The sequence below is a fragment of the Eubalaena glacialis genome, chromosome 4, assembly GCF_028564815.1.
Source record: "Eubalaena glacialis isolate mEubGla1 chromosome 4, mEubGla1.1.hap2.+ XY, whole genome shotgun sequence".
Lineage (NCBI taxonomy): Eukaryota > Metazoa > Chordata > Mammalia > Artiodactyla > Balaenidae > Eubalaena > Eubalaena glacialis.
The window spans coordinates 109,409,496-109,434,243 of NC_083719.1; the positions used below are offsets into that span (position 1 = coordinate 109,409,496).

General features: G+C 39.6%; 2 protein-coding genes across 2 annotated transcripts in view; one reads left to right on the forward strand and one right to left on the reverse strand.

Moving 5' to 3' along the window:
- The window catches only part of LYRM7 (LYR motif containing 7), a 37,034-nt gene that overhangs the window by 1,371 nt on the left and 10,915 nt on the right, over positions 1-24,748 (forward strand). Inside the window, exons 2-4 of the mRNA XM_061188133.1 lie at positions 5,957-6,029; positions 8,185-8,255; positions 13,168-13,249. Of these exons, the coding sequence (XP_061044116.1) occupies positions 5,957-6,029; positions 8,185-8,255; positions 13,168-13,249 (226 nt within the window). The remainder of the gene's footprint in view (positions 1-5,956; positions 6,030-8,184; positions 8,256-13,167; positions 13,250-24,748) is intronic.
- Positions 23,770-24,453, reverse strand: LOC133089924 (tubulin polymerization-promoting protein-like). The gene has a single exon (XM_061188132.1). It carries the CDS (start codon positions 24,433-24,435, stop codon positions 23,770-23,772), a length of 666 nt encoding a protein of 221 aa, XP_061044115.1. The 5' UTR covers positions 24,436-24,453.

A 24,748-nucleotide genomic window follows, 5' to 3' on the forward strand; every position in this document is an offset into this window, starting at 1 on the left:
TTGTTTTTCTCTTTCTGACTTACTTCACTCTGTAAGACAGTCTCTAGGTCCATCTGTGTCTCTACAAATGACCCAATTTCGTTCCTTTTTATGGTTGAGTAATATTCCATTGTATATATGTACCACATCTTCTCTTTCCATTCATCTGTCAGTGGACACTTAGGTTGCTTCCATGACCTGGCTGTTGTAAATAGTGCTGGAATGAACACTGGGGTGCATGTGTCTTTTTGAATTATGGTTTTCTCTGGGTATATGCCCAGTAGTGGGATTGCTGGGTCATATGGTAATTCTATTTTTAGTATTTTAAGGAACCTCCATACTGTTCTCCATAGTGGCTGTATCAATTTACATTCCCACTAACAGTGCAAGAGGGTTCCCTTTTCTCCATACCCTCTCCAGCATTTGTTGTTTGTAGATTTTCTGATGATGCCCATTCTGACTGGTGTGAGGTGATACCTCACTGTAGTTTTGATTTGCATTTCTCTAATAATTAGTGATGTTGAGCAGCTTTTCATGTGCCTCTTGGCCATCTGTATGTCTTCTTTGGAGAAATGTCTGTTTAGGTCTTCTGCCCATTTATTGACTGGGTTGTTTGTTTTTTTAATATTGAGCTGCATGAGCTGTTTATATATTTTGGAGATTAATCCTTTGTCTGTTGATTCATTTGCAAATATTTTCTCCCATTCTGAGGGTTGTCTTTTTGTCTTGTTTATGGTTTCCTTTGCTGTGCAAAAGCTTTAAAGTTTCATTAGGTCCCATTTGTTTATTTTTGTTTTTATTTCCATTACTCTAGGAGGTGAATCAAAAAAGATCTTGCTGTGATTTATGTCAAAGAGTGTTCTGCCTATGTTTTCCTCTAAGAGTTTTATAGTGTCTGGTCTTACATTTAGGTCTTTAATCCATTTTGAGTTTATTTTTGTGTATGGTGTTAGGTAGTGTTCTAATTTCACTCTTTTACATGTAGCTGTCCAGTTTTCCCAGCACCATTTATTGAAGAGACTGTGTTTTCTCCATTGTATATCCTTGCCTCCTTTGTCATAGATTAGTTGACCATAAGTATGTGGGTTTATCTCTGGGCTTTCTATCCTGTTCCATTGATCTATATTTCTTTTTTTTTTTTTTAATTTATTTATCTTTTATTTTCTTTATTTTTGGCTGCATTGGGTCTTCGTTGCTGCACGCGGGGTTTCTCTAGTTGTGGCGAGCGGGGGCTACTCTTCGTTACGGTGCGCGGGCTTCTCATTGCAGTGGCTTCTCTTGTTGCGGAGCACGGGCTCTAGAGCGCACCGGCTTCAGTAGTTTTGGCGTACGGGTATAGTTGCTCCGTGGCATGTGGGATCTTCCTGGACCAGGGCTCGAACCCATGTCCCCTGCATTGGCAGGTGGATTCTTAACCACTGCGCCACTAGGGAAGTTCCCTGATATATATTTCTGTTGAAAATACAGTGTGTTTTATGAGCACATAACTCAGATTTAACCTGTGTGGAGGGATGCAAAGAAAAAAAAAAAATCCCTCATAAAAGTATAAGTTGAGACCTGAAGTTTTGTTAGAACCTAGCTAGGAGAATAGAGAAAAGAGTATTCTATGAAGAAGAAATATCATATGGACCATCCTCGAAGTGGGAAGTTGCTTGGAAAACTTGAATACAAATGAAATTAAATAGAATTCATTCCAAAAACACTTTTGGTGAGAACTGCCGTGTGTAGAAGACACCTGTGCCATGTGGAAGATACAAAGATGACCGAGAAGCCTTTCAGGAAGTAGAGGACACAGCAAGTAATTGTAGTAAGTGCCCACTGCTGTGGATGTACTCAAGAGGGGCATATAACCCAGACTTAGAAGAGACAGATAAGTACTAACCAGCTAAAGTGAAACCTAGTACAGAAATTATATCATCCACCCTTAAAATTAGCCCATTATTCAAGAAAATTGAGGCAAAAAGGCTAAGTAATTTGACTTTCCATATATACTGCCAGAATTTGTCCAATCAATATAAGTAAATTAGAAAGAGAAGACAGTCTGTGACCTAGCTGTCTACATTTTAATGAAAGTTTATTAACTCCAAGGTGATATTAGCTCTAAGGCAGTAATGATGACATTTTCTTTTTCTTAATACTAATTCTTAAAGTAGGGATACTGGTTGTTGTACTAACGGAATCACTTTGTTTTTTCCCTGAATAGCATGTAAAACGATTAGGCTTACTTACTTCTCACTTTTTTCTTAATCCCATGCAACCTCTTCCACCGCTCTTGTAATATTAAACTCCCTGGGTTTCTATGATGTTCTACCACCTTTAATGTCCCTATTTCTACCAGCGATCTTTTCAAGACAATCTCGGCTTTTACTATCAAACATCTCACAATTTTTCTAGTCTCTACACATTACTCAATTCCAAAGCCAATTTCACATTTTTAGATGTTTGTTACAGCAGCATCCCACTTCCCAGTAGTAAAATCTGCATTAGTTTCCTATGGCTGCTCTAACAAATTACCACAAATTGGGTGGCTTAAAACAACAGAAATTTATTGTCTCACAGTTCTGGAGGCTAGAAGTCTGAAATCAAGGTGACAGCAGAGCCATGCTCCCTCTGAAACTCTGGGCAGAATCTTTACTTCTTCCTAAATTCTGATGGTGGCCATCAATCCTTAGTGTTCCTTGGCTTGCTGTTGCATCACTCCAATCTCTGCCTTCATCTTCACATGGTGGTCTTACACCTTTGTGTTTCTTTCTTCACCTGGCATTATCCTCTGCTTTTAAGGATACTAGTCATATTGGATTAGGGCCTACTCTAATGATTCATTTTAACTCAGTTATAGCTGTGAAGACCCTACTTCCAAACTAAGGTCACGTTTACATGTACTGAGGATTAGGACTTAAACATGTCTTTTGAGGGGACACACAATTCAAGCCATAACAATATAGATACACCACGTTTTATTTATCCATTCATGAGTTGGTAGACATTTGGGTTATTTCTACTTTTTGACTGTTTTGTATAATGCTAGTATGCACAGTCATGTACAAGTTTTTATATGAACATATGTTTTCATCTTGGTTGTATACGTAGGCATGGAATTGCTGGGTCATATGATAGATAACTCTATGTTTAATTTTTTGAACAACTGCTAAACTTTTCCAAAGCAGCTGCAGGATTTTACATTCCCACCAACAATGTATAAGAGTTTCCGTTTTTCCACATCTTACACATGTTATTGACTGTCTTTTTTTTTTGACTGTAGCCATACTATTGGGATGAAGTGGTACCTCACTGAAATTTAGATTTGTATTTCCCAGATGGCAAATTATGTTGAGCATCTTTTCATGGCCTTAATAGCCATTTGTTTGTCTTCTTTTGAGAAATGTCTATTCAAATCCTTTGCCTATTTTTAAATTAGTTTTTTATTTGAATTGTAGAAGTTCTTTATACATTCTAGATACTAGCCCATTATCAGGTATACGATTTATAAATATTTTCTTTCCTTCTGTGGGTTGTCTTTTCTCTTTCTTGATAGTGTCCTTTCCCTTTATCTTTTTAAACAATTTTTTTAGTTTTTATAAAGGGGATAAATGTGTAAAATTTAAGAAGTCAAATAGTGTTACACAGAAACCAGTAGGTGTCTACTTCCTTCTACATACTCCCAATTCCTGATCCCCAGATATAAGCACTTTTAATCATTTTACTTATTTTTTCTGATATTTACCTCCATGTTTCTAAATAACATGTTTAAACTACTATTGATTTTTTTTTTCCTCTTTGGGGATATTTATTGACCTTTGTCTATGAAAGTTGAGGACTAAGTTCCCCCTTACACCCTATTCCTCTCAATATACAGATTTTGGTGAAGCAGTTTTTCATCTTTGATATTAATATGACTATACAGAACTTGTCCACAGCTGAGCCCTCTAATATAAATATATGATTATGTTGCCTTTCTTTTCTAAGTCTTAGTTTTTCTTTCTTTCTGTCTTTTTTTTTTAATATGTATTTACTTAGCTGCACCAAGTCTTAGTTTCATCATGCAGGCTCTTAGTTGCGGCATGCGGGATCTAGTTCCCCGCCCGGCCAGGGATTGAACCCAGGCCCCCTGCATTGGGAGCATGGAGTCTTAACCACTGGACCACCAGGGAAGTCCCAGTTTTTCTTGAAGTTAATAACTGTCTTGTTTTTATTATCATTTTCCTACATAGCTATTTCCAAACTCTGAGCAAAACTGATGTCTACTAGTATCGTTTTTTCCTAGCAGCATCTTTTGTAGAGCAATATAGCCTTTTGCTATAGTCCAGACTAGTTGCTTTCTATGCTGGCTGCACAAATGCTGACCTATATTTGTCCTTCACCATCATCTCTGCCTCTCCTATGTTGGATCACCTGTGTCCCTCATTCCCATTTTTTTTCTTTTGTGATTCATCCCCTTATTTTGGTGGAGCACAATCTTCTATAGCTTTCCAAGAAAGGGCGTATGGCAAATAAGAGACTTTGCATTTCTGAAAATGTTTATTTGCCATTGAAGTTAGGTGATAGTTTGGATATGTATGGTGTTCTAAGCTGGACATTTTATACAAAACTTGAAGATTTTATACCATTGTCTTCTCACAGTGATGTTATTTAGAAATCACGTACCATTCTGATTTTCTATTTTTTATACGTGAACTGTTTTTTTCCCTCCAAGATTATTCATGGGTGTTGTGTTGAGCACTTGATGGAGGCTGTTTTCTTTGTTCTGTCTTGTTGGAGATCTGTGAATATAACTGTTGGGCCATCTAGACTACTCCTTTAATTTTCTTATCCTTTCTCTCCTTATTTTGTATCTCTGAATTCTTATTCAACTTTCGGGGTAGTTTTTCTCAACTTAATCTTTGCTGTCACTCTTTTGATACCCAAGAGTTTGGGGGCATTTTCTGAATGTTCCTTTTTAAATTTACTGTAACTTCTTTTTGTTGTTATTCCATGTTTGTAATAATTTATGTTTCTGAGAAGGTTCTTTGTGGTTGGTCAGTCTTTGTTTTGTTTTATTTTTATGTTTTCTGCTCCCTGTTTTCTGTTTCTGTTTTGGTATCTGCCTTTGATGTTTTAGGTTTTCTAGTATATGTAAAATGCTTAAAATAGTGCCTAGCGCACAGGATACACTTAGTAAAGTTTAGGTATTGTTATCTGGTGAATGGACTGGGGGAAAGGAGGGAATGGTGGCAGAGTGACAAATCTTTGTCAGTAGTCTAAGCAAGAGATAGGGAGAGGTCTGAACTTAAATTGTTTTGGGTGATGGAGAATATACAAAAGATTAGAGAAACATCCCTACAGTTTCTACATGAGGAGTAAGGTAGATTTAAAGAATGACCTAGAGATTTCTGGCTTGAGAAATCCATTGTTTTCCATAACTGAAATTGAGAAGACAGAAGAAAGAGCAATATTGGGGGGACAATATTGAATACCTTTTGGTTTGGTTTTTTTTAGCACAGTCTTAGAATATTCAGAAGTCTCAGCATTCCACTTCTTTTTTGAGAAAGCACAATTAAACCTGCCTAAATTATCTGAAACATCTTCCTCTGGGCTCTTCTAAGATGTAGTATATTCACGAGTTTGTGTGCATGTGTGTATGACTTTAAGAGCAGGTGAAGTTCTCAGGTTAAGCAAAATAAGAAGAAATACCAGACTGGTAAAGTTGGTTACCTTAGCAAACTAGTTTTGGCAGGGGGAATCATGAACTTTTTAACCATTCTCGTATTGTTTTGTTTCAAAGAATTTTGTATTGTTTTTGTAAATACATAAGGCTAATTTTTTTTTAATTTAAAGATAAATAATCAAGGGAAAGTTATTTTGGCCAACCTTTGTTTTCACCAGCTATTTCGAAAAATAGTCTAAAAAACAAACAGAAAATAAATACTGTTTAATCCATGTAATTATGTAAAATGTGAAATTTTTTCTTTTGAGGTCTGAATTCTAATTTTCTTTATAGGTTTTACAGCTCTTTAAAACACTGCACAGGACCAGACAACAAGTTTTTAAAAATGATGCTAGGGCACTAGAAGGTAAGTTTATATTTTGCCCCTGTGGAGCAAGTCCGTTCTTCAGGTGGCTGCTAATAATACAAGAGACCCTGTATGGTGGTCAAGACCTATCTTGGGGAATGACCTTCATGATCTCTCCCCTAATGTTTTTTTAAATAAAGATGAGTTTACCTTACACTTCTTTGAGAAGTATCTACAAAGAAAAAATTTTAAAGATCGAGTTTTCATAAAAAATCAGGAAAAAAAAAGGATCAGAATTTCAATGTGCTCCATTACTTGCCTTATGTTCAAGCCGTGAAACTCATTTATCTGCTATATAATCAAATTTTCACATCCTCTAGGACCAGATACTGCCATATTGTTAATGCCTTGTGTCTTTCTAGAAGTGACAGCAGCTATGAAAGAGAATCTATCACAAATGATTCCAAATTCAGTATTTCACTGTTTAAAGTGGTTTCTGTCTCTTATCCGGAACTCAGAGCTCTAAAGCTTAGGTTCTGTGTTGGTCATACTCAGTTTCTAAACCTCTTTAAGAGGGCACCTTGGGGGAGAGGTGGAGGGATAAATTGGGATATTGGGATTGACATATACACACTGCTATATATAAAATAGATAACTAATAAGGACCTACTGTATAGCACAGGGAACTCTTCTTAATACTCTGTAATGACCTATATGGGAAAAGAATCTAAAAAAGAGTGGATATATGTATAGGTATAACTGATTCACTTTGCTGTATAACAGAAACTAACACAACATTATAAATCAACTATACCCCAATAAAAATTAAAAAAAAAAAAAATTCAACCTCCATTTAAAAAAAAGAGGCCACCTACATAAAGTGTCCCCACTGTCCCTAGGAATTCAAGTTTTTGTAATTTACCGAAAAAAATTTCTTGAATATTAAAGTATATGCCTCATATTATATGTACTTTACACAAATTCCTCATTTAATTCTTATCACAGCCCTGTGAGGTAGTTACTATCATAATTTCTATTTTTTCAGATGAGAAAACTGACAAAATATGAAAGGATTTACCCCACATCATACTTAGTAAGAGATGGAGCTGGGGTTTAGCCTAAACATTCTGGCTCCAAAGCCTAAACTCTTACCCACCTTACATATTGAAATGTATCGAGCATAGAAGGAAGGTTTTATGGCTAATCTCCACCAGCATAACATAGTTTTAAATGTTTTAAATGTTTTTAAGTGAAATAATTATAAGAATAGCTAATACTGCATATTTACTAAGCACTGTACATGAATTGTTCCATTAAATGCTCACAGCACACTCTAAGGCAATTTATCAGTTATATTGAATTACGCTGCTGTAGTGATGCCAAAGTCTCAGTGGTATATGAACAAAAGTTTTATTTATCAGTCACTTTACTTGTCAGTCAAGGCACCCAAAATTATTTGTATATCCCCTTTGCTGCTATATCTTCATTTTAAGTGTGTGTTTGGCGGGGGGGTAGGGTTAACATGCTTGTATGTATTGAGTTTTGCCATTTTAAAAAAAAGCATGTTAATTCAAATCCTTAGATTTACAGAAACAAAGTATTAACTTGAATTTATTAGGATCTCATAGCTAGAGGTTCAAAATGAAATTAGAAATAAAAAGCAGGAAACAAAAGTATTAGAGTGCTAAAAATATGTATTAGGTTTAATTACAAATTTGCCAGCCTGTCAAAAGCTCTCCAAGGACTTTTTAAATAAATTTCTTATTTTTATGCTTTGTTTTACATGGAGCAAAATTATTTTTTCTACTAGAGAAGTAGTAGATATATGTATATAGTATATAGTATCATAGTATAATGGATAATATGTAAATTATTGGGACAGGAATTATAAATTAGAAAAGCAGCGACTTCACTGGTTGTCCAGTGGGTAAGACTCCATGCTCCCAATGCAGGGGCCCCCAGTTTGATCCCTGGTCGGGGGAACTAGATCCCACATGCATGCCACAACTAAGAGTCCGTATGCTGCAACTAAGAATTCCACATGCCGCAACTAAAGATCCCACATGCCGCAACAAAGGATCCCACATGCCGCAGTGAAGATCCTGCATGCTACAACTAAGACCTGGTGCAGCCAAAATAAATAAATAAATATTAAAAAAGAAAAAAGAAAAAAGAGAAAAGCAAATAACTATATACATGTTTTTTCTTTTTCTAGCAGCCAGAATAAAGATAAACGAAGAATTCAAATGTAATAAAAGTGAAACTTCTCCTAAGAAAATAGAAGAGGTACAGTAATTAAGTTTTTCAATTACAATAAAACTCAAATTTTAGCAACTAGAGGAAATGATAAAAATAGAGGGATTATATGAAATAAAAATCATTACTTGATAGTTAAAGCCATCACAACTATAGATAACCTTCACTTGTTTGGTTTGACTCACCTTCTCAGGGTCATCTGCCTACACCCTTAAGATAGCAAGTTGCCTGGTGAAAAGAACATGAGTGTAGCCATGATCAAAGCAAGAGCAGCTGAACCAACCCAGAAATTCACAGAAATGCTATCTTCATCTAAGGCAAGTGACTGAAACTAAGGAGAGTGAGTGTTGTGGTAACTCACTCAGAGTTACACAGAGGGAACGTCTACTCATTTAGCTCAACTAGACAGATTTCTTTTTTTAATTCATATCCTGGCTGTGGAAGTTAACCAGCCAGACTTTATGAACTATTCTTGCTTTGCTTTCTGTATTTGCATTTTAGTCACTTGCCGTAGTTGAAGACAATCTACTAACACTAGTCGGTGAGCTCCCTAGTATTCCCAGTACATGTTCATTGAAAAAGTGCACAATGATTCTTTTCCTGTATAAAATCATATGCATATATATACATTGTCTCTGTCTTAGGAAGGAACACTGCTTCCTAGGTGTTCCTGTATCTAACTTTGTATAAATGTAGGGAAAGGACCATTAGGAAGAAAATGAAAAATGGAAAATTATTTGCTGGGATAATTAAGATTCCAAGAATTGGTTTGATAAAGAGGAAGGTACAAATTAGAGAAATTCTTCCATGTTTAATAGAATTTCCACATGGTGAAAAAAAATTTTTTTATACAAATACTTTTCTACTTAGTAGAGAAAATGCTATTTTTGAAATAGTAAATATCTGTGATAAACTAATGAGACAAAATGAGATAGCCTAAGGATTTCTTTCCCTATAACATAAAGAAAAAAGGGGGAGATTTCACTTAAACGTATGATAGGGCAAACAGGGACTATGTAATTTTTATTCATGAAAGAAGTTAAAATTACATTCTAATCAGGTCATGACTTGAAGAGAAGTTAAAATGTATATACTGAAGTTTGTACTATTTTGCTATTTGGTAGACTGATTAATAACAATATGGTACAGGTATATCTCATTTTATTGTGCTTCGCTTTATTGCACTTCACAGAATCTGTGTTTTTTACGAATTGAAGGTTTGGGGCAACCCTGCATTGTCAGATGCTGGTTAGCATTTTTTAGTAATAAGGTGTTTTTAATTAAGGTACGAACATTGTTTTTTTAGACATAATGCTGTTGCACACTTAATAGACTACTGTATATTGTAAACATAACTTTTATATGCAGTTGGAAACCAAAAAATTCGTATGACTCACTTTATTATGATATTTGTTGTATTGTGGTGGTCTGGAACTGAACCCACAATATCTCTGAGGTATGCCTGTAAGTGTTTTTAAATTTTGAAGTCATGATTTAAAAAATTTTTAATTGAGGTCTGTTTATATTAACTAAACTGGAAAAATGAACTACCATCTCCCAAATTAATTTCACTTGTAGAGCACTAACATTAAGCACTCTTTTTTTTATATATATAAATTTATTTATTTTATTTATTTATTTTTGGTTGCGCGCGGGCTTTCTCTAGTTGTGGCGAGCGGGGGCTACTCTTCGTTGTGGTGCGTGGGCTTCTCATTGTGGTGGCTTCTCATGTTGCGGAGCATGAGCTGTAGGCACACAGGCTTCAGTAGTTGTGGCTCGTGGGCGCTAGAGCACAGGCTCAGTAGTTGTGGCGCACGGGCTTAGTTGCTCCGCGGCATGTGGGATCTTCCTGGACCAGAGCTCAAACGCATGTCCCCTGCATTGGCAGGCAGAGTCTTAATTAACTACTGCACCACCAGGGAAGCCCACATTAAGCACTCTTGAAATTAGATATTTGTTATATACAAGTATATATTTTGTACTTTCTGTAACTCTGCATATATTAAATACTTAGTAGATTTTAGATAATTACATGGTCATGTATTGTCATGAAGTCTTGGCACCAAAAGGAATCGTAGGCATCCTCTTGACCAGCAGTTCTCAAACTTTTTGGTTTCAAGACCACTTTACCTTCTGAAAAACTGAAGACCCCAAAAAGTGCTATTTATATGTTATACCTATCAATATTTACCATATTAGGATTTAAAACTGAGAAATTTTAAAAATATATGTTGATTAAATAATTTAAAAATAATAAGCTCATTACCTATTAAATACAATATTTATGAAAAATAACTATATTTTCAGAAAAATTTAGTAAGAAGAAAGGCATTATTTTATATTTTTGCAAATCTCTTTAATGTCTGGCTTAACAGGAGTCAGCTAAATTCTCATACCTGCTTCCTCATTCAGTCTGGCAATGTATGTTTTTTTAGATTGAATTATATGAAGAAAATTCAGCCTTATACAGATAGGTAGTTGGAAGAGGGTAGGTGTATATATTAGCCTTTTCAAATAATTGTGAATATTCTTTGATACCATACCTCAACAAGTGGTAAATTTCTTTAAAGGCTAGATGCAATGCGGAACTCTGTTATCTGTTAGACCAATGGATGTGTGTGGGTGTGTGTATTTATCCTTTGCGGGGGTGGTTCCTAGGACTCATACATACTACATCCTGCTCATCCCCTTTGATCTCCCATAATCCCTTGTTTCTCATCTAGCCTTGTTTCCAGCCTTAAACCTAAGACTCAGCTCAGTTTATGCACCTCCAGTGGGTGAGGAGGCGCATTGTTTTTCTTTCTCTCCCCTTCTAAGCCCCTTCTCAGCTCTGTTGGGAGGTGAGGCTTTGCTCTCCTACAGCCTTCTCCATGTCAATTAATGGCAGCTTCCTCCTTTTGATGCTCAGACCAAAACCCTCGGTGCACTCTTTTTCGACTGCTTTCCTTCTCTCACATTTACGTCCAATCTGGAAGCAAATCCTATTGACTTAACCTTCAGAATATACCCAGAATTCAACCACTTCTTATTCGCCCCATTATTATTTCCTGGTTCAAGCCATCATTATTTCTCACTGGGTTGTTACAACAGCCTCCTAGTGGGTCTTGTTGCTTCTGCCCTAACTCCCTGCAGCCTATTCTCAATACTTATAAAGGCAGTGAGCCTTTTAAAAAAAGGCATATCCCATCACTCCTCTACTCACAATCCCCATGGCTCCTCATCCCATTCAAATTAAAATCTAAAGTCTCTACCCACCATGACCTATAACACTGTATCATCTGACCCCTGTTAACTTCCTGCCTCAATTCACCACATACTTCTCACTCTTCCAATCTCAGTGCCTTCTTTGAGGGTGCTTCAGTTTACCAAGAACTTTCCTATCTCAGGCCATTTATGCTGTTGCTTCTTCCTAGGATATTCTTCTCCAATATGCCCTTCTCTAATATGGTAAATATTGATAGGTATAACATATAAATCTGTTGGTCATTTAGTAGACCAACAGATTTTAATCTATCTTTCCCTTTGAATGGATCTTTTAGTCATGCATGTTTTGTAACATCATGCACTGATGATTTGGAAAAAGTAGATTCACCAAGTAATGCAGATCTTCCAAATGTTGACATAGTTCAATATGTAATATTTTAAAATTACATCTTAATATCCATCTCATCAGAACAATCTTTAAGTATTGGGAAGCTGTCAAGCTTACAGTGACAGATACAGCTTCTCCAGAATTCTGATTTTTGCTTGAAAGCTTGAATTTTATCATTGCCATTAAATACTGTCAGTTGTTTTCTTAAAGTGACATACTCATTTCACCTATCTGCCAGTTACCCAAATCTGAATAAACAGAGTTTGTCTATAAAAGTAAAAATGGTATTCCAAAGAGAAAACTCTACTTGTGCTCACAACTCAAACAATGCAGACAGCTCTAGTATTATGAAAATAATTTTGACTTTATGGGTCCCCTCAAAGGGTCTCAATGTCCACAGCTTTGAGACTCACTGTTTTAGTTCAGTTCTTCATTTTGCAATGATGAGTTCTGAAACTTAGTGAGTAGGTATTAACCCAAGGCCATACACTTGATGACAGAGCCAGAGTTGGGAGTCCCAGTATTCTGCCTCCTGATCCAGTACTCTTTCTAGTGTTCAGAACATCCAACTCTACAGTGAAAGAAAGATTCAGCCACTCTCAAAAAAACAAAATGCACATTTTAAACACATTGTAGAATATATATTACAACAAAACATACTCCAAATCTGTTTTGGAACAAAATATGGAATGGATAGATAAAAGGTAAAAGTATACGCATGTCTGAGCTTTCTGTATGCTTGGAATGGTTACAAAAAGTTAAAGGCAAGGGAATTCCCTGGTGGTCCAGTGGTTAGGAATCTACGCTTCCACTGCTGAGAGCACGGGTTTGTTCCCTGGTTGGGAACTAAGATCCCGCATGCCGTGCAGTGCGGCCGAAAACAAAAATAAAAGTTAAAGGCAAGGGGCTTCCCTGGTGGCACGGTGGTTAAGAATCCGCCTGCCAATGCAGGGGACACGGGTTCGAGCCCTGGTCCAGGAAGGTTCCACATGCCACGGAGCAACTAAGCCCATGCACCACAACTACTGAGCCTGCGCTCTAGAGCCTGCCAGCCACAACTACTGAAGCCCACACTCCTAGAGCCCGTGCTCCGCAACAAGAGAAGCCACCGCAGTGAGAAGCCTGTGCGCTTGCCGCAACTAGAGAAAGCCCGTGCGCAGCAACGAAGACCCAATGCAGCCAATAAATAAATAAATATATTCTTTAAAAAAAAAAAAAGTTAAAGGCAAGTATCACCTAAAAAGAATTGTAGTAAACCTTTAGTTTTCAAAAACAGTACATTCATGTGAACCATTGAAAAAACAGAGGATTTAGTCTATTTATTTATTTTTTTTTTGGTTTTCTTAACAGCTAATAAAAATAGGTTCTGATGTTGAATTGATACTCAGAACATCTGTTATACAAGGTATTCACACAGACCACAATACGCTGAGTAAGTAATATTAAAGAAAAATGTTGCTTGCAATGTATTTTAAACTATTGAGCAATTACAGTGCTTTTAATGCTGATTACTAAACAACTTGATTTTGCCAGACAATGTGGTATATATTGTACACATTTATAAGGCTGTATTTAAAAATGCTGAATTATGAAAGTTTGTTTACCAGACTTTTTTTTCTTTTTTTTATTTTTTCTTCTTAATCTTAACCACTGGTTATACTGCAAAACTACAGTTACAAAGGCAGTATATGCATACCGCAATTTATTGCACTTTCCAGATAATGCATTTTTCACAAACTGAAGGTTTGTGGCAACCCTGCGTCAAGCAAGTCTATCGGTGCCATTTTTCTTACAGCATTTGCTCACTTGGTGTCTCGGTGCAACATTTTGGTAATTCTTGGAGTATTTCAAACTTTTTCATTATTACTATATTTGTTATAGTGATCTGTGGTCAGTGATCTTTGATGTTACTGCTACAACTTGCTGAAGGCTCAGATAATGGTTAGCATATTATAGCAATGAAGTATTTTTAAATTAATGTAAGTACATTTTTTTTTAGACATAATGCTGTTAGACATTAATAGACTATAGTATAGTGTAAACATAACTCTTATATGCTCTAGGAAACCAAAAATTGGTGTGATTTGCTGTATTGAGATACTCACTTTATTGTAGTGGTCTGGAACCGAACCTGCAATATCTCAGAAGTTTGCCTCCTGTGTGACTGTTTTTATAAAATTTATCTGGCATTCTTAATTTTCCTAGTATAATTTGTCACCTACCTAGACTATGTCTAGGTAGACTATGTCTAGAAATAGACTATGTCTATTTCTTTATCTTTTCTCCTATGATTCTACTATTTTAATTCAGAAGAATTGGGATTATACAAAATGGTTATATAGTTGAGAATCCTCCATTATACCTCCAAACTCCTGGTGGGGCTTCAGCAGACTCTCATTTCACATAATATTTGGTTTTCATTCCCTGAAGTATTTTGGGGGACAGAAACAACAGCAAAGATACAAACAACATACAAACAGAAAAGTACACAATTTATAATAGTATAGCCCAGTGAATTTTCACCAAGTGAAATATCATGTAACCAACATCCACATCAAGTTATATAATGTTACCACTTTCCCAAAAGCCCCCTCATGCCCTGATGTCCCTTCCCGTCAACCCCTCCCCATAAGTATAACCACTGTCCTTTTAACACTATCAATTTTAACCTAATATAATAAAGTGTTTGAACTTTATGTAAATGGAATCATACAGGATTTCTGTTTTGTCTGGCTTCTTTCTCTCAATATTATATTTGTGAGATTCATCTTTATCATTGTGTGTAGCAACATTTCTGTGAATATTGTATGAGTGAGACTTCTGTGTCATATGGTATGTGTTTACTCAGTTTTAATAGGTACTGCTAACCAGCTTTCCAAAGTAGTTAGACTGAGTTACACTTGGCAGCAGTGGTATCTGAGAACTCCAGTTGCTTTATATCCGCACCAGCTCTTTGATACTGTGCATCTCTTAATTTTAGAGTTTCTGGTGGTTATGTAATGGTATCACATTGTGATTTTAATTTGCATTTCTCTGGTAATTAATGAAGGACTAGCACCTTTTCAGTTGTTTAATGGCCATTTGGATATTCTCTTTTATGAAGTGGCTGTTCAAGTCTTTTGCCCATTTTTCTAAGAGGTTATCTGCCTTTTTATTATTGATTTGAAGAAATTCTTTGTATGTTCTGAATATAAATCCTTTGTTGGATATATGTATTATAAGAATCGTCTACTTTTTGTCTTGCTTTTTCGTTTTGGTGTTTTTATCTTTTGATGAGAAGGTCTTAATTTTAATGTAGTCCAGTTAATCCCTTTTTTCCTTTACGGTTAATATTTTTCTGAGTCTTGTTTAAGAAATCTTTTCCTGTCTCAAGCAAGGTCATGAAGAGATTATCCTATGCTTCTTCCAAAAGCTTTATTGTTTGGTCTTTTTCATTTGGTTGTTTATATGAACTAGAGTTGATTTTTGTATATGGTATGAGATAGGAGTCAAGATTTATTTTTTTACATCTGAATATTCAGTTGATCCAGCATCATTTATTGAAAAGACCACTCTTTCCCCGCTGCACTGTAGGGTCACCTTTATCATAAAATCAAATAACTGTATATGTGTGCATCTGTTTCTGGACTTTATAATCTCTTCAATTAGTTTGTTTTTCTGTCCTTGCATCACAAACCATAATGTCTTGATTACTACAGCCTTACAGTAAATCTGAATATCTAGTAGTATATGTCCTATAGGGCTTTTAAAGTTATTTTTAGTTCATGAGTATTTATCGGAAATTATCAGATCCAGTTATATTTCTAAGGGCAATAAACATGGTTAATCCTAAATTGAAAATTTGTAGTCATTGTCTTTAATCTTAATAATAATCTTTAGAGCTTCTGTGTACTATAGCCAAAATTTTATATGGGTAATCACAGCAAAATATTATCTTTATTATATGAATAAAAATTTAGGTTATTTCAGATAACTAAATTTGATAGCTACATTTCAGAAGCCTGGTTTTAAATATGATAATATTGGTTTAAATTTCTTTTTTTCTTTTGGTTTTCTGTATAGTTTAATTTTCCCACAAGATTGAAAATTTTGACTCTTACTTGATTATTAGTATCTGATGCTATATTGCCTTAATAAAGGCCTCATTCTTTCTGTTAAGTTATATATGGGTCTCTTTTTTCCTACTTTATTCCTATGGGTTTAAGATAGAACAAATTTGAGTCTTTAATCTCTGTTTTAAGAAGTTACTTTAAGTAAAATTCCTCCACATATTTTAGCAATGTCTGTACTGGCATACAGAAGTGAGAGGAATTAAAATTCTTCTTGGCTAGAAAATAGAGTTGTGACTGTGTATCTCTAAAAAAGATCAGATAAAGTCCCAACATGAAAAATAATAGAAACTGAAAATAATGAAATGAAACTTCATCTACAAAAGTAATTACCTGTATGCCTAAATTCTAAATCCATCTCTTTTTTTCTCCCTTCTAAATAATATCTGCAGTGGAAATTAAATACCGACTAGCAGAAAGAACTCTTTATCCTAAATAATTTCTCATTTTTTCCTTTTAAAAAAGAGTGCTTTCCTTATCCTTGAAGATAATTTCACTATTCTTTATTATAGATATAATAATTTCATCATTTGAGAAAAACTCCTTATTTTTAAAATCTTAAAAATATTGGGAAAACTATTTTCTTTCCAACTATTCCCTACTTTTTTTGTATTTTTATTTTTGGTATGATCACAGGTACATGAATTTGGATTAATCATAATTTTTAATTCATATCAGTCTCATCATTGGTCCATTCTAGCCTTCCTAGGTTTTCTGTAGAAAAGTAAAAACTAACTATGACTTAGAACAATGAGTTAATTTCAGTATTTTTCTATACTTGCTTTGTCATTGACTATTGACATTTTCAAAGCCCTCTTTCTAATATGGATATTGGTCAACTGGTTTCAGTGTTGGCCTTTATCAAACATATATTCTATAGACAGTAACCAAATATATGATTATAGATGGTACTAAGAAAACTCAAGACTTTAGGGCTATATATTTACTTAGTTTCTGAGTAGCATTATCCATGTTTTTTTAACTTCCTCTCTGGCATATATGTAAGACAAACAAAATAGGAACATGCTTCTGAACATGTGTGATACATTTTTTTTTAAAAAAGCATATACCCTTTCATATGCTCTCATGGTACCTTGTAATCTCCCTTCAGAGTATTTACCCAGCTTGCCATTGGGTATTATCTTTGTGATGTGTGTATGTGCTTTATTTCTCTCTCTGGTGCTAGATATTAGACTCCCTGAGGGCTGGAACTGTCTCACTCATTATTTTATCTATAGTTATTCATGAATATTTGTTAATTGTAGGAAAAAATACCCTTTCTGATCCAGAGTTTGCCTTTATTGTTCCATCATCATTTTTCTCCCTAGTGGTTCAATATACTTTGGACCTTTGGACAGTTGCTTTTCTTCCTTTTCTCTTATCCTTTTATAAGATTTTATGCAGCACACCATTTAGATAGGGTTTAGAGAACACGTAGCATGCTGTTTTTTGTTTGTTTTAAATTGATGAATAATCTCATACCATGGATTTGATGTACCACAATGCAACCATTTTAGCATTCATGCCACCTACAAAGGATCTCAAAGTCACCAGAGAGCAATATTATATTGCTGAGAATTAAAACAAACATGGGTGAGATGAATGATGAACTAGTAAAGATGGAGGATGATGGATAAACATTTCTGCCTATGGATGGAAGAAGTTTTTTGAGATATGTGCTTTAAGGTCAGAGGCTTTAAGAAGACGTATTTTCTGGCTAGTGTGCTTGTGCAGAAAAGCAGAGGATATCTGCATATTTAACAAGCTCCCCAGAATTTGAGCTCTTTGAGATCAGAGGCCTATATTGTGAGTCTTCTCCATATTTCACAGAGTGGATATTGCTGAAGAAAAAAAGGTTAAATATATTCTTTGTCTGCATTGTGTTACCTAAGTGATTGTAAAATAAGGTGTTTTTTGTTTTTGTTTTAATTGGAAAATAATAAAGAACAGTACTGAAAGAGAAAAAAAAAAGCTCTAGGAAGCTATTCTTTATTTCAGATGTGTTTTTAAACTTCTGTCCTTTGGTTTTTTATATTCATCTTTGCCCTAAACTATCTTTATAGTTTGTATTCTAAGGCAGGTAAATGTGATTCAACCACCATTTATTCAATACCTGTTGTGCTAGGCACTAAGAATAGAACAGTGGTCAGTCCTTAGGGAACTTAGAGCACCGTATTAGAAGATAAACAAAGTGTTCAGTCACAGTCCTTTGGCTGCCATATCAGGAGAGGTAGAGGGGCTGTTCAGACACATAGGCAGAGCTCCAAATCCCAAACTTGGTGGGTCAGGAAGAGGTTCTTAAAGAAAACAATTTTGAGCAACCTAAATGTCCATCAACAGAGGAACGGATAAAGAAGAACGTGATACCTATATACAACGGAATATTACTCAGCCATAAAAAGGAACAAAATTGGGTCATTTGTAGAGACGTGGATGGACCTAGAGACTGTCATACAGAGTGAAGTTGAAGTAAGTCAGAAAGAGAAAAACAAATATTGCATATTAACGCATATATGTGGAATCTAGAAAAAATGGTATAGATCATCTTATTTTCAAAACAGAAGTAGAGACACAGACATAGAGAACAAATGTATGGACACCAAGGGGGGATGGGGGAGGGTGGGATGAATTGGGAGATTGGGATTGACATATATACACTATTGATACTATGTATAAAATAGATAACTAATGAGAACCTGCCTTATAGCTCAGGGAACTCTACTCAGTGCTCTGCGGTGACCTAAATGGGAAGGAAATCCAAAAGGGGGGGATATATATATATACACACATATAGCTGATTCACTTTGCTGTACAGTAGAAACTAACAACATTGTAAAGCAACTATACTCCAATAAAAAATTAATTATAAAAAAAAATTTTGTATGCAAGTTCTCTATTTAAACTCATTTGTATTTGTGTGTTTTATATATTTAGAGACTTTTTATAACTGCAGAGTTAAATATTTTAATGTCCTATAAATTATTTATATCCTAAATGCCTCTATGATTTCCACACGCTTACAAACCATGCCATTGAAAGATTTTTTTAATTGACAAATAGTTAACATACAACATTGTATTAGTTTTAGGTGTACAACATAATGGTTATATATAATCATTTCACTATGTATACAACATATATGTGTATATAGTGAAATGGTTACCACAATAAGTTTTTAGTTAATATCCATGACCATACACAGTGACAGATATTTTTCTTGTGATGAGAACTTTTAAGATTTACTGTTAGCATCTTTCAAATATATAATACAGTATTTTTTTTAATAATTTTTTTTATTTTTTATTTTTCACACACACACGCACACACACTGTATTTTATTTTTACAAGAGATAAATAGACTGACACCAAGCATTGTACATGGATGACCACAACAAAAGCAACAATGATTGCAATTACCAAACATGAAACACACTCATACTATCTCATAATATTGACATTCAGTCCAGTAATCCTCCACTGTATATAATACAGTATTTTTAAAATTTATTTTATTGAAGTAGTTGATTTACAATGTTATGTTAATTTCTGCTATACAGCAAAGTGATTCAGTTATACATATATACATTCCTTTTTCATATTCTTTTCCATTATGGTTTATTACAGGATATTGAATACAGTTCCCTGTGCTATACAGTAGGACTTTGTTGTTTATCCAATAGAATTATTTATAATAGTTTGCATCTGCTAATCCCAAACTCCCAATCCATCCCTCCCATACCGGCCCTCCCCTTTGGCAACCACAAGTCTGTTCTCTATGTCCGTGAGTCTGTTTCTGTTTCTAGATAAGTTTATTTATGTCATATTTTAGATTCCACATGTAAGTGATATCATATGGTATTTGTCTTTCTCTTTCTGACTTACTTCACTTAGTATGATAATCTCTAGATCCATCTATGTTGCTGCAAATGGCATTATTTTATTCTTTTTTGTGTTTGAGTAGTATTCCACTGTGTATTTATACCACATCTTCTTTATGCATTCATCTGTTGATGAACATTTAGGTTGCTTCTATGTCTTGGTTATTGTGAATAGTGCTGCTATGAACATAGGGGTGCATGTATCTTTTCATATTATAGTTCCAAATATATGCCCAGGAGTAGGATTGCTGGATCATATGGCAACTCTATTTTTAGCTCCCCCCCCCGCATCTATATATACATTTATTTCCCTTTCCTGAAAAAACCTTAGTACAAACTAGTAGCATATGCTCCCTTTCAACTTTGAGTTATGTGCGTTTCCTTTGTTGTTTGGCTTGGTTTGGGGAAGAGAGAGGGTTAACCAAAGCATCTCAAAGCGCAGGGCGACCACCTCCCGGGACTGCCTGGGGCCACCACCAGCCATGCTCTCCACACGCCCATGGGCAAAGGCCACACCCGAGCCACGGGACTTCACAGAGCGCTCAGTAGTCAGTCAGTGGAGGGAAGCTACTCAGGGTCAGAGTTCTAAGGACATTCCAACCTTGCGGTGACTTCACAGTACAGCTGAATTATCAACCTGAGCGCAGGGACAGGTGACAACGGTGTCCCCACCTGCGTGCACTGTGGGACGGGGTGTGCCAGCTTGTGTGGGAACACTCCCAGAGGAAGGAGCCTGCTGGGTCCTCAGGGGTGGAGGCAGCACCAGCAGCCTCCCTTAAAGGTCCAGGCGGTGACTGCTGTAGTTTTCGTGGGCCATGGCATCTGTGACTTATCTTCTCCCTGCCACCGGCGTAGCCACAGAAGCAGCCACAGGCGTTGCGCAGTGCATGGTGGGGCTGTGTGCCGTTAAAACTTGATTCACGACAGCCAGTGGCTGAGCAGGTCCAGGCTTTGGGTGTGTGAGCCTCTGTCCACTTGGTGCTTCAGAGGGACGCTGCGGCCTGCGCTGAGCTCTCGGCCACTGGGGCGTGGACGTAGAGCAGCTTAGACAGGAGGCGATGCCGCTGGAGCTCCGCGTGCCTCTTCCTGACTGTAATTTTCATCGGCCTCAAACCTTAAGACTGAGGATATTCGAGGTGTAAAAATACTCCAGTATAAATATAGATCTCTTCCTATAATATTTTAAACTTAGGTAATTTGAATGTCAGTTTTGGTGAACTGACCACCACCTAGTTGCTTATCCTAGAGCATTAAATAGAAATAAATAAGTACTGTGGCGCGATCAGTGTTCTCAAACGCTCGCTCTGCTGTCCCGGCGCTCGGCGCAGTCAGCATGGTGCGCCCTGACCACGGGTCCCTGCTTCCTGGCGGGCTTGCTGTGCAGTTTCCTTCGTTCACAGAGAGACATGTAGTTTCTAGTTAACCGCAGTTGGTAGAAGCGAATGGGTATTGCATAGAACATGCAGTGAAGATGCACACCTGCCTGTGTGTCCACAGCGTCCGGAGCCTGAGGGAGGCACGTGTGTCTGTGCAGAGCTTGGAGCCCGAGCAATGTGCTGTGTTTGGGCTACACACAGATGCCGTGATAGAGCCGACGGGGAGGGGGCCACTGCTTCCTCCTGCCCTGAGCGGGAGATGTGCCCCCAGAGCTACACTTCGGGAAAGAAGCCTCAGGCGGGCTGGGGACACCTGAGACCCACCCAGACACCTCGGCCTCGGCAGCTCGGGAGCCCGCAAGTGCGGGGCTGAGGCAGGGATGGCCACGGGGGCAGCTGTGTGCACTTGACTTTCCTTAACCCAAGGAGGAGGTGCTGCTGTAACCATCGGGAAGATGGTTTCCTGCAGCGGGTGGTGTCGGCCCCGCAGGCCGGCCCCGGAGTGGGGGGCAGCGTGAGGAAGCGTCCCAGGACGCCACTGGCGTGGTTTCTTCTGCTCAGACCACCTCCCGTGTGCTCCCGGGCAGGCCAGCCCCTGACCGGCTGGGAGGGCTGGACTCCAGGGTCCTGCTGCGGGACGGCTGGGTGGGGGGGTGGGGTGCCGGGCTGTCGGGCAGGCAGAGACCTGCAGCGTCTGGGTAGAGGATGGGTCTGGGGAGGAGTCCTGTCCCGAGTCCACGGAGGGGAACCGGCCGGCCCTGGAACACGGGCTTTCCCATCTGTGATCAACTTAGCGCTCAGAAACACTCTGCACGTTCAGAGTTCTCTGCAGACGCGATTCCCCAGGTGACTCTTGCCTCTGGAGGGAGGAGAGGAGCCCAGGGCGGGGGTCGGTGTCCTGCCTGCTTTCCCCCAGCCCTCGGTCCTCAGTTTCCTGGTGGTGGATTGCGGGCCTGGCCGGGCAGCTTCGGATCCCCAAGTTTTAGGAACTTTCTAGACAGCAGCGATTCACATCCTTGCAGTGACCCCGGACACCTGTGCTCCATCACTTCCTGGGTGATAGTGTGGTGAGGTGCCAAGGTCTCAGGATGAAGCTGCCCGCAGAGGCCACTACCATCCCAGGGGGAGCCCCGTGCGAGTGGCCGTGTTGGCTGGGAGCGCTGGCCTGAGCCCCTTCGTGTGGGTGGGCGGGGTCTCCCAAGTCCAGCCGTGACCAACGTGCCTGCCATGGCAGTGCTGGCCTTTCTCACAGCCACCTGTGCCGTGGGCCAGGCCGTGTGTCCATGGAGGGGTGCCCCTAACCGGCCTGCTGCCCTGGACACAGGACAGATAGCGGCAGGGCAGTTGGATTCCTGGGGAGCATTCCCCAGGGGCTGCCATGGGCTTCCCCCAGGACCGAAACCAGGACCACAGAGCCCAGAAGGTTACCCGCCAGGCTGTGGCCATGTCCATGCAAAGGGACACATTGCCAAGGGCCCACTGTGACAGCAGGAGGCCCCACCTCTGGTCTCTCAGAGAAACCAAACCCCGCAGATGCTGCTGGCCTCTGGCCCTCCCCTGGCCTGGCCCTGCCCTGCGGTTTCTGCACTCCAGGGCGGGGAGGACAGGGAAGGCCGCTCACGGAGGCTCCAGAGAGGCCAGAGGAACCACAGCGGCCGGGGGAGCAAGGAGAGAGCCAGCGGGCCACCCGCAGCCTCTAGTCCAGGGCCCCCGGGGGTCTTCCCCGCTCGGGGCCGGGAGACAGGGGCCGCTGGGAGGGAGTCACAGAGACAGAATATTCTGAGCCTTCCCTGAGCCGTTCTGAGAATAAACATGCATCACTGTTTCCTATTTTTTCTCAGAGAAGCGAAATGAATTGCCCTTAGTTTCCATTTTGAAATCTTGTGACGTCACACTTCGAGTCACTTCGACAGAGGCTTCTTCCCTTGCACAGCAACCCTCAGCTCGGCGCCCGCCACCAGCGCAGACCTGGTCCTCGGTTTGTGTGCCTGAGCGCGTGTGGGTGCGTGCGTGGGTGCGTGCGTAGCTGCGTGTGTGCGTGTGCGTGCGTCGTGGGTGCTTAGTGCGTGTGGGTGCGTCTGTGCGTAGGTGCAGGCATGGGTGCATGTGTGTGCGTGCATGTGTGCGTGGGTGTGCAAGCGTGCACTGTGTGCCCTGCCTCTCATACCTGCGTGGTGCTCTCCGGGCACTGCGGCGCCGTGTCCGGGACTCTGCCTTATCGGTGCTGCTGGTTGGTGCCTTGGCGTTTGCGGGTCAGCACTCCCCAGACTGTGTCTGCCCACCAGCTCCTTTAAAACACTCCATTTGCTGCAAACCAGTGGCCGGTATGGTCTGGCCCTGGGAGACACTTTGGAAAGGGTCATCTGCCCACTTCCTGCAGGGACGAGGCAGTTGTGTTAGGAAAGGTGAGTCGGGGCCAAAGCTGGGGTCGAGGGGAGTGCGGGCCCGCGGGGGAGGGAGGCCTGGTGCCTCCGCGGCCGCCCAGGCCTGGGTCCGAGTTCTGCCTGCAAGCACAGGAATGTAACGAAGTGTGAGGCGGTGGGGGGGGGGGGGGGGCAGGGACCGGGCGACAGGAGAAGGCCCCGCCGGCTACTTGCCCCCCTGCACCTTCTGGTCGTAGGTGCCCACGTGCTTGTAGCCCGGCACGTAGCCCGACTCGTCCACCAGGTCCACGCGGCCCGCCCTGCCCTTGCCCCTTCCGGACGGGTCGAAGCGCTCCTTGTGGGAGCCCGTGAACTTGGTGGTGTCCGTGAGCCGCGACACGGTGAGCAAGGAGATGGCTTTTGTCACCCCCGAGATGATGGGGGCCTTGCCCTCAGTGAGCCTGTGCACCTCTCGGGCAGCCTCCTCACCGCTCTTGTCTTTGAATCTCTTCTTGGCCAGCTCCTCCAGAGCTTCCTTGAACTGGTCAAATGTGATGGTCCTGCAGGACTTGCCCTTGATCTTGCTGAAGACGATGTCTGTGTCGGTGACGGTCATGTTCCTGCCATCGATCACCTGGCAGTCCCTGCACAGCTTGGACCAGTTCTTGCCATGCATCTCCTTACAGGTGGCCCTGGTGTACCAGTGCACCGTAAACCTCCGGAAGGCCTCCTCCAGGGCGCTGGGCTCTGGGCCCGTAGTGGCTGCCCCTTCACTGGCGCCCTCCGACTCTAGTGACAGCCTCTTCTCTGCCTTGTCCTTCGTGGGGTCCCCTGGGGACTTGGGGGGCGTCTTGTTGGCGGGCTTGGGGGGCTTGGGCCTGCCGTCAGCCATGCTCAGAGATGCGGCGACTGCAGCAGGTGCCGCCGCAACTCTCAGGCGAGCGACCCAGTCTATTTTTAGTTTTTTGAGGCACCTTCATACTGTTTTCTGTAGTGGCTGCACCAATTTACATTCCTACCAACAAGTAGGAGGGTTCCCTTTTTTCCACACCCTCTCCAGCATTTGTTATTTGTAAATTTTTTCATGATGGCTCTTCTGACTGGTGTGAGGTGGTACCTCACTGTAGTTTTGATTTGCATTTCTCTAATAATTAGTGATGTTGAGTATCTTTTCATGTGCCTATTGGTCATCTGTATGTCTTCTT

What these genes read in the sequence shown, in the direction of transcription:
- LOC133089924 (XM_061188132.1), bottom strand. Translation starts at nt 24,435, where the DNA reads ATGGCTGACGGCAGGCCCAAGCCCCCCAAGCCCGCCAACAAGACGCCC.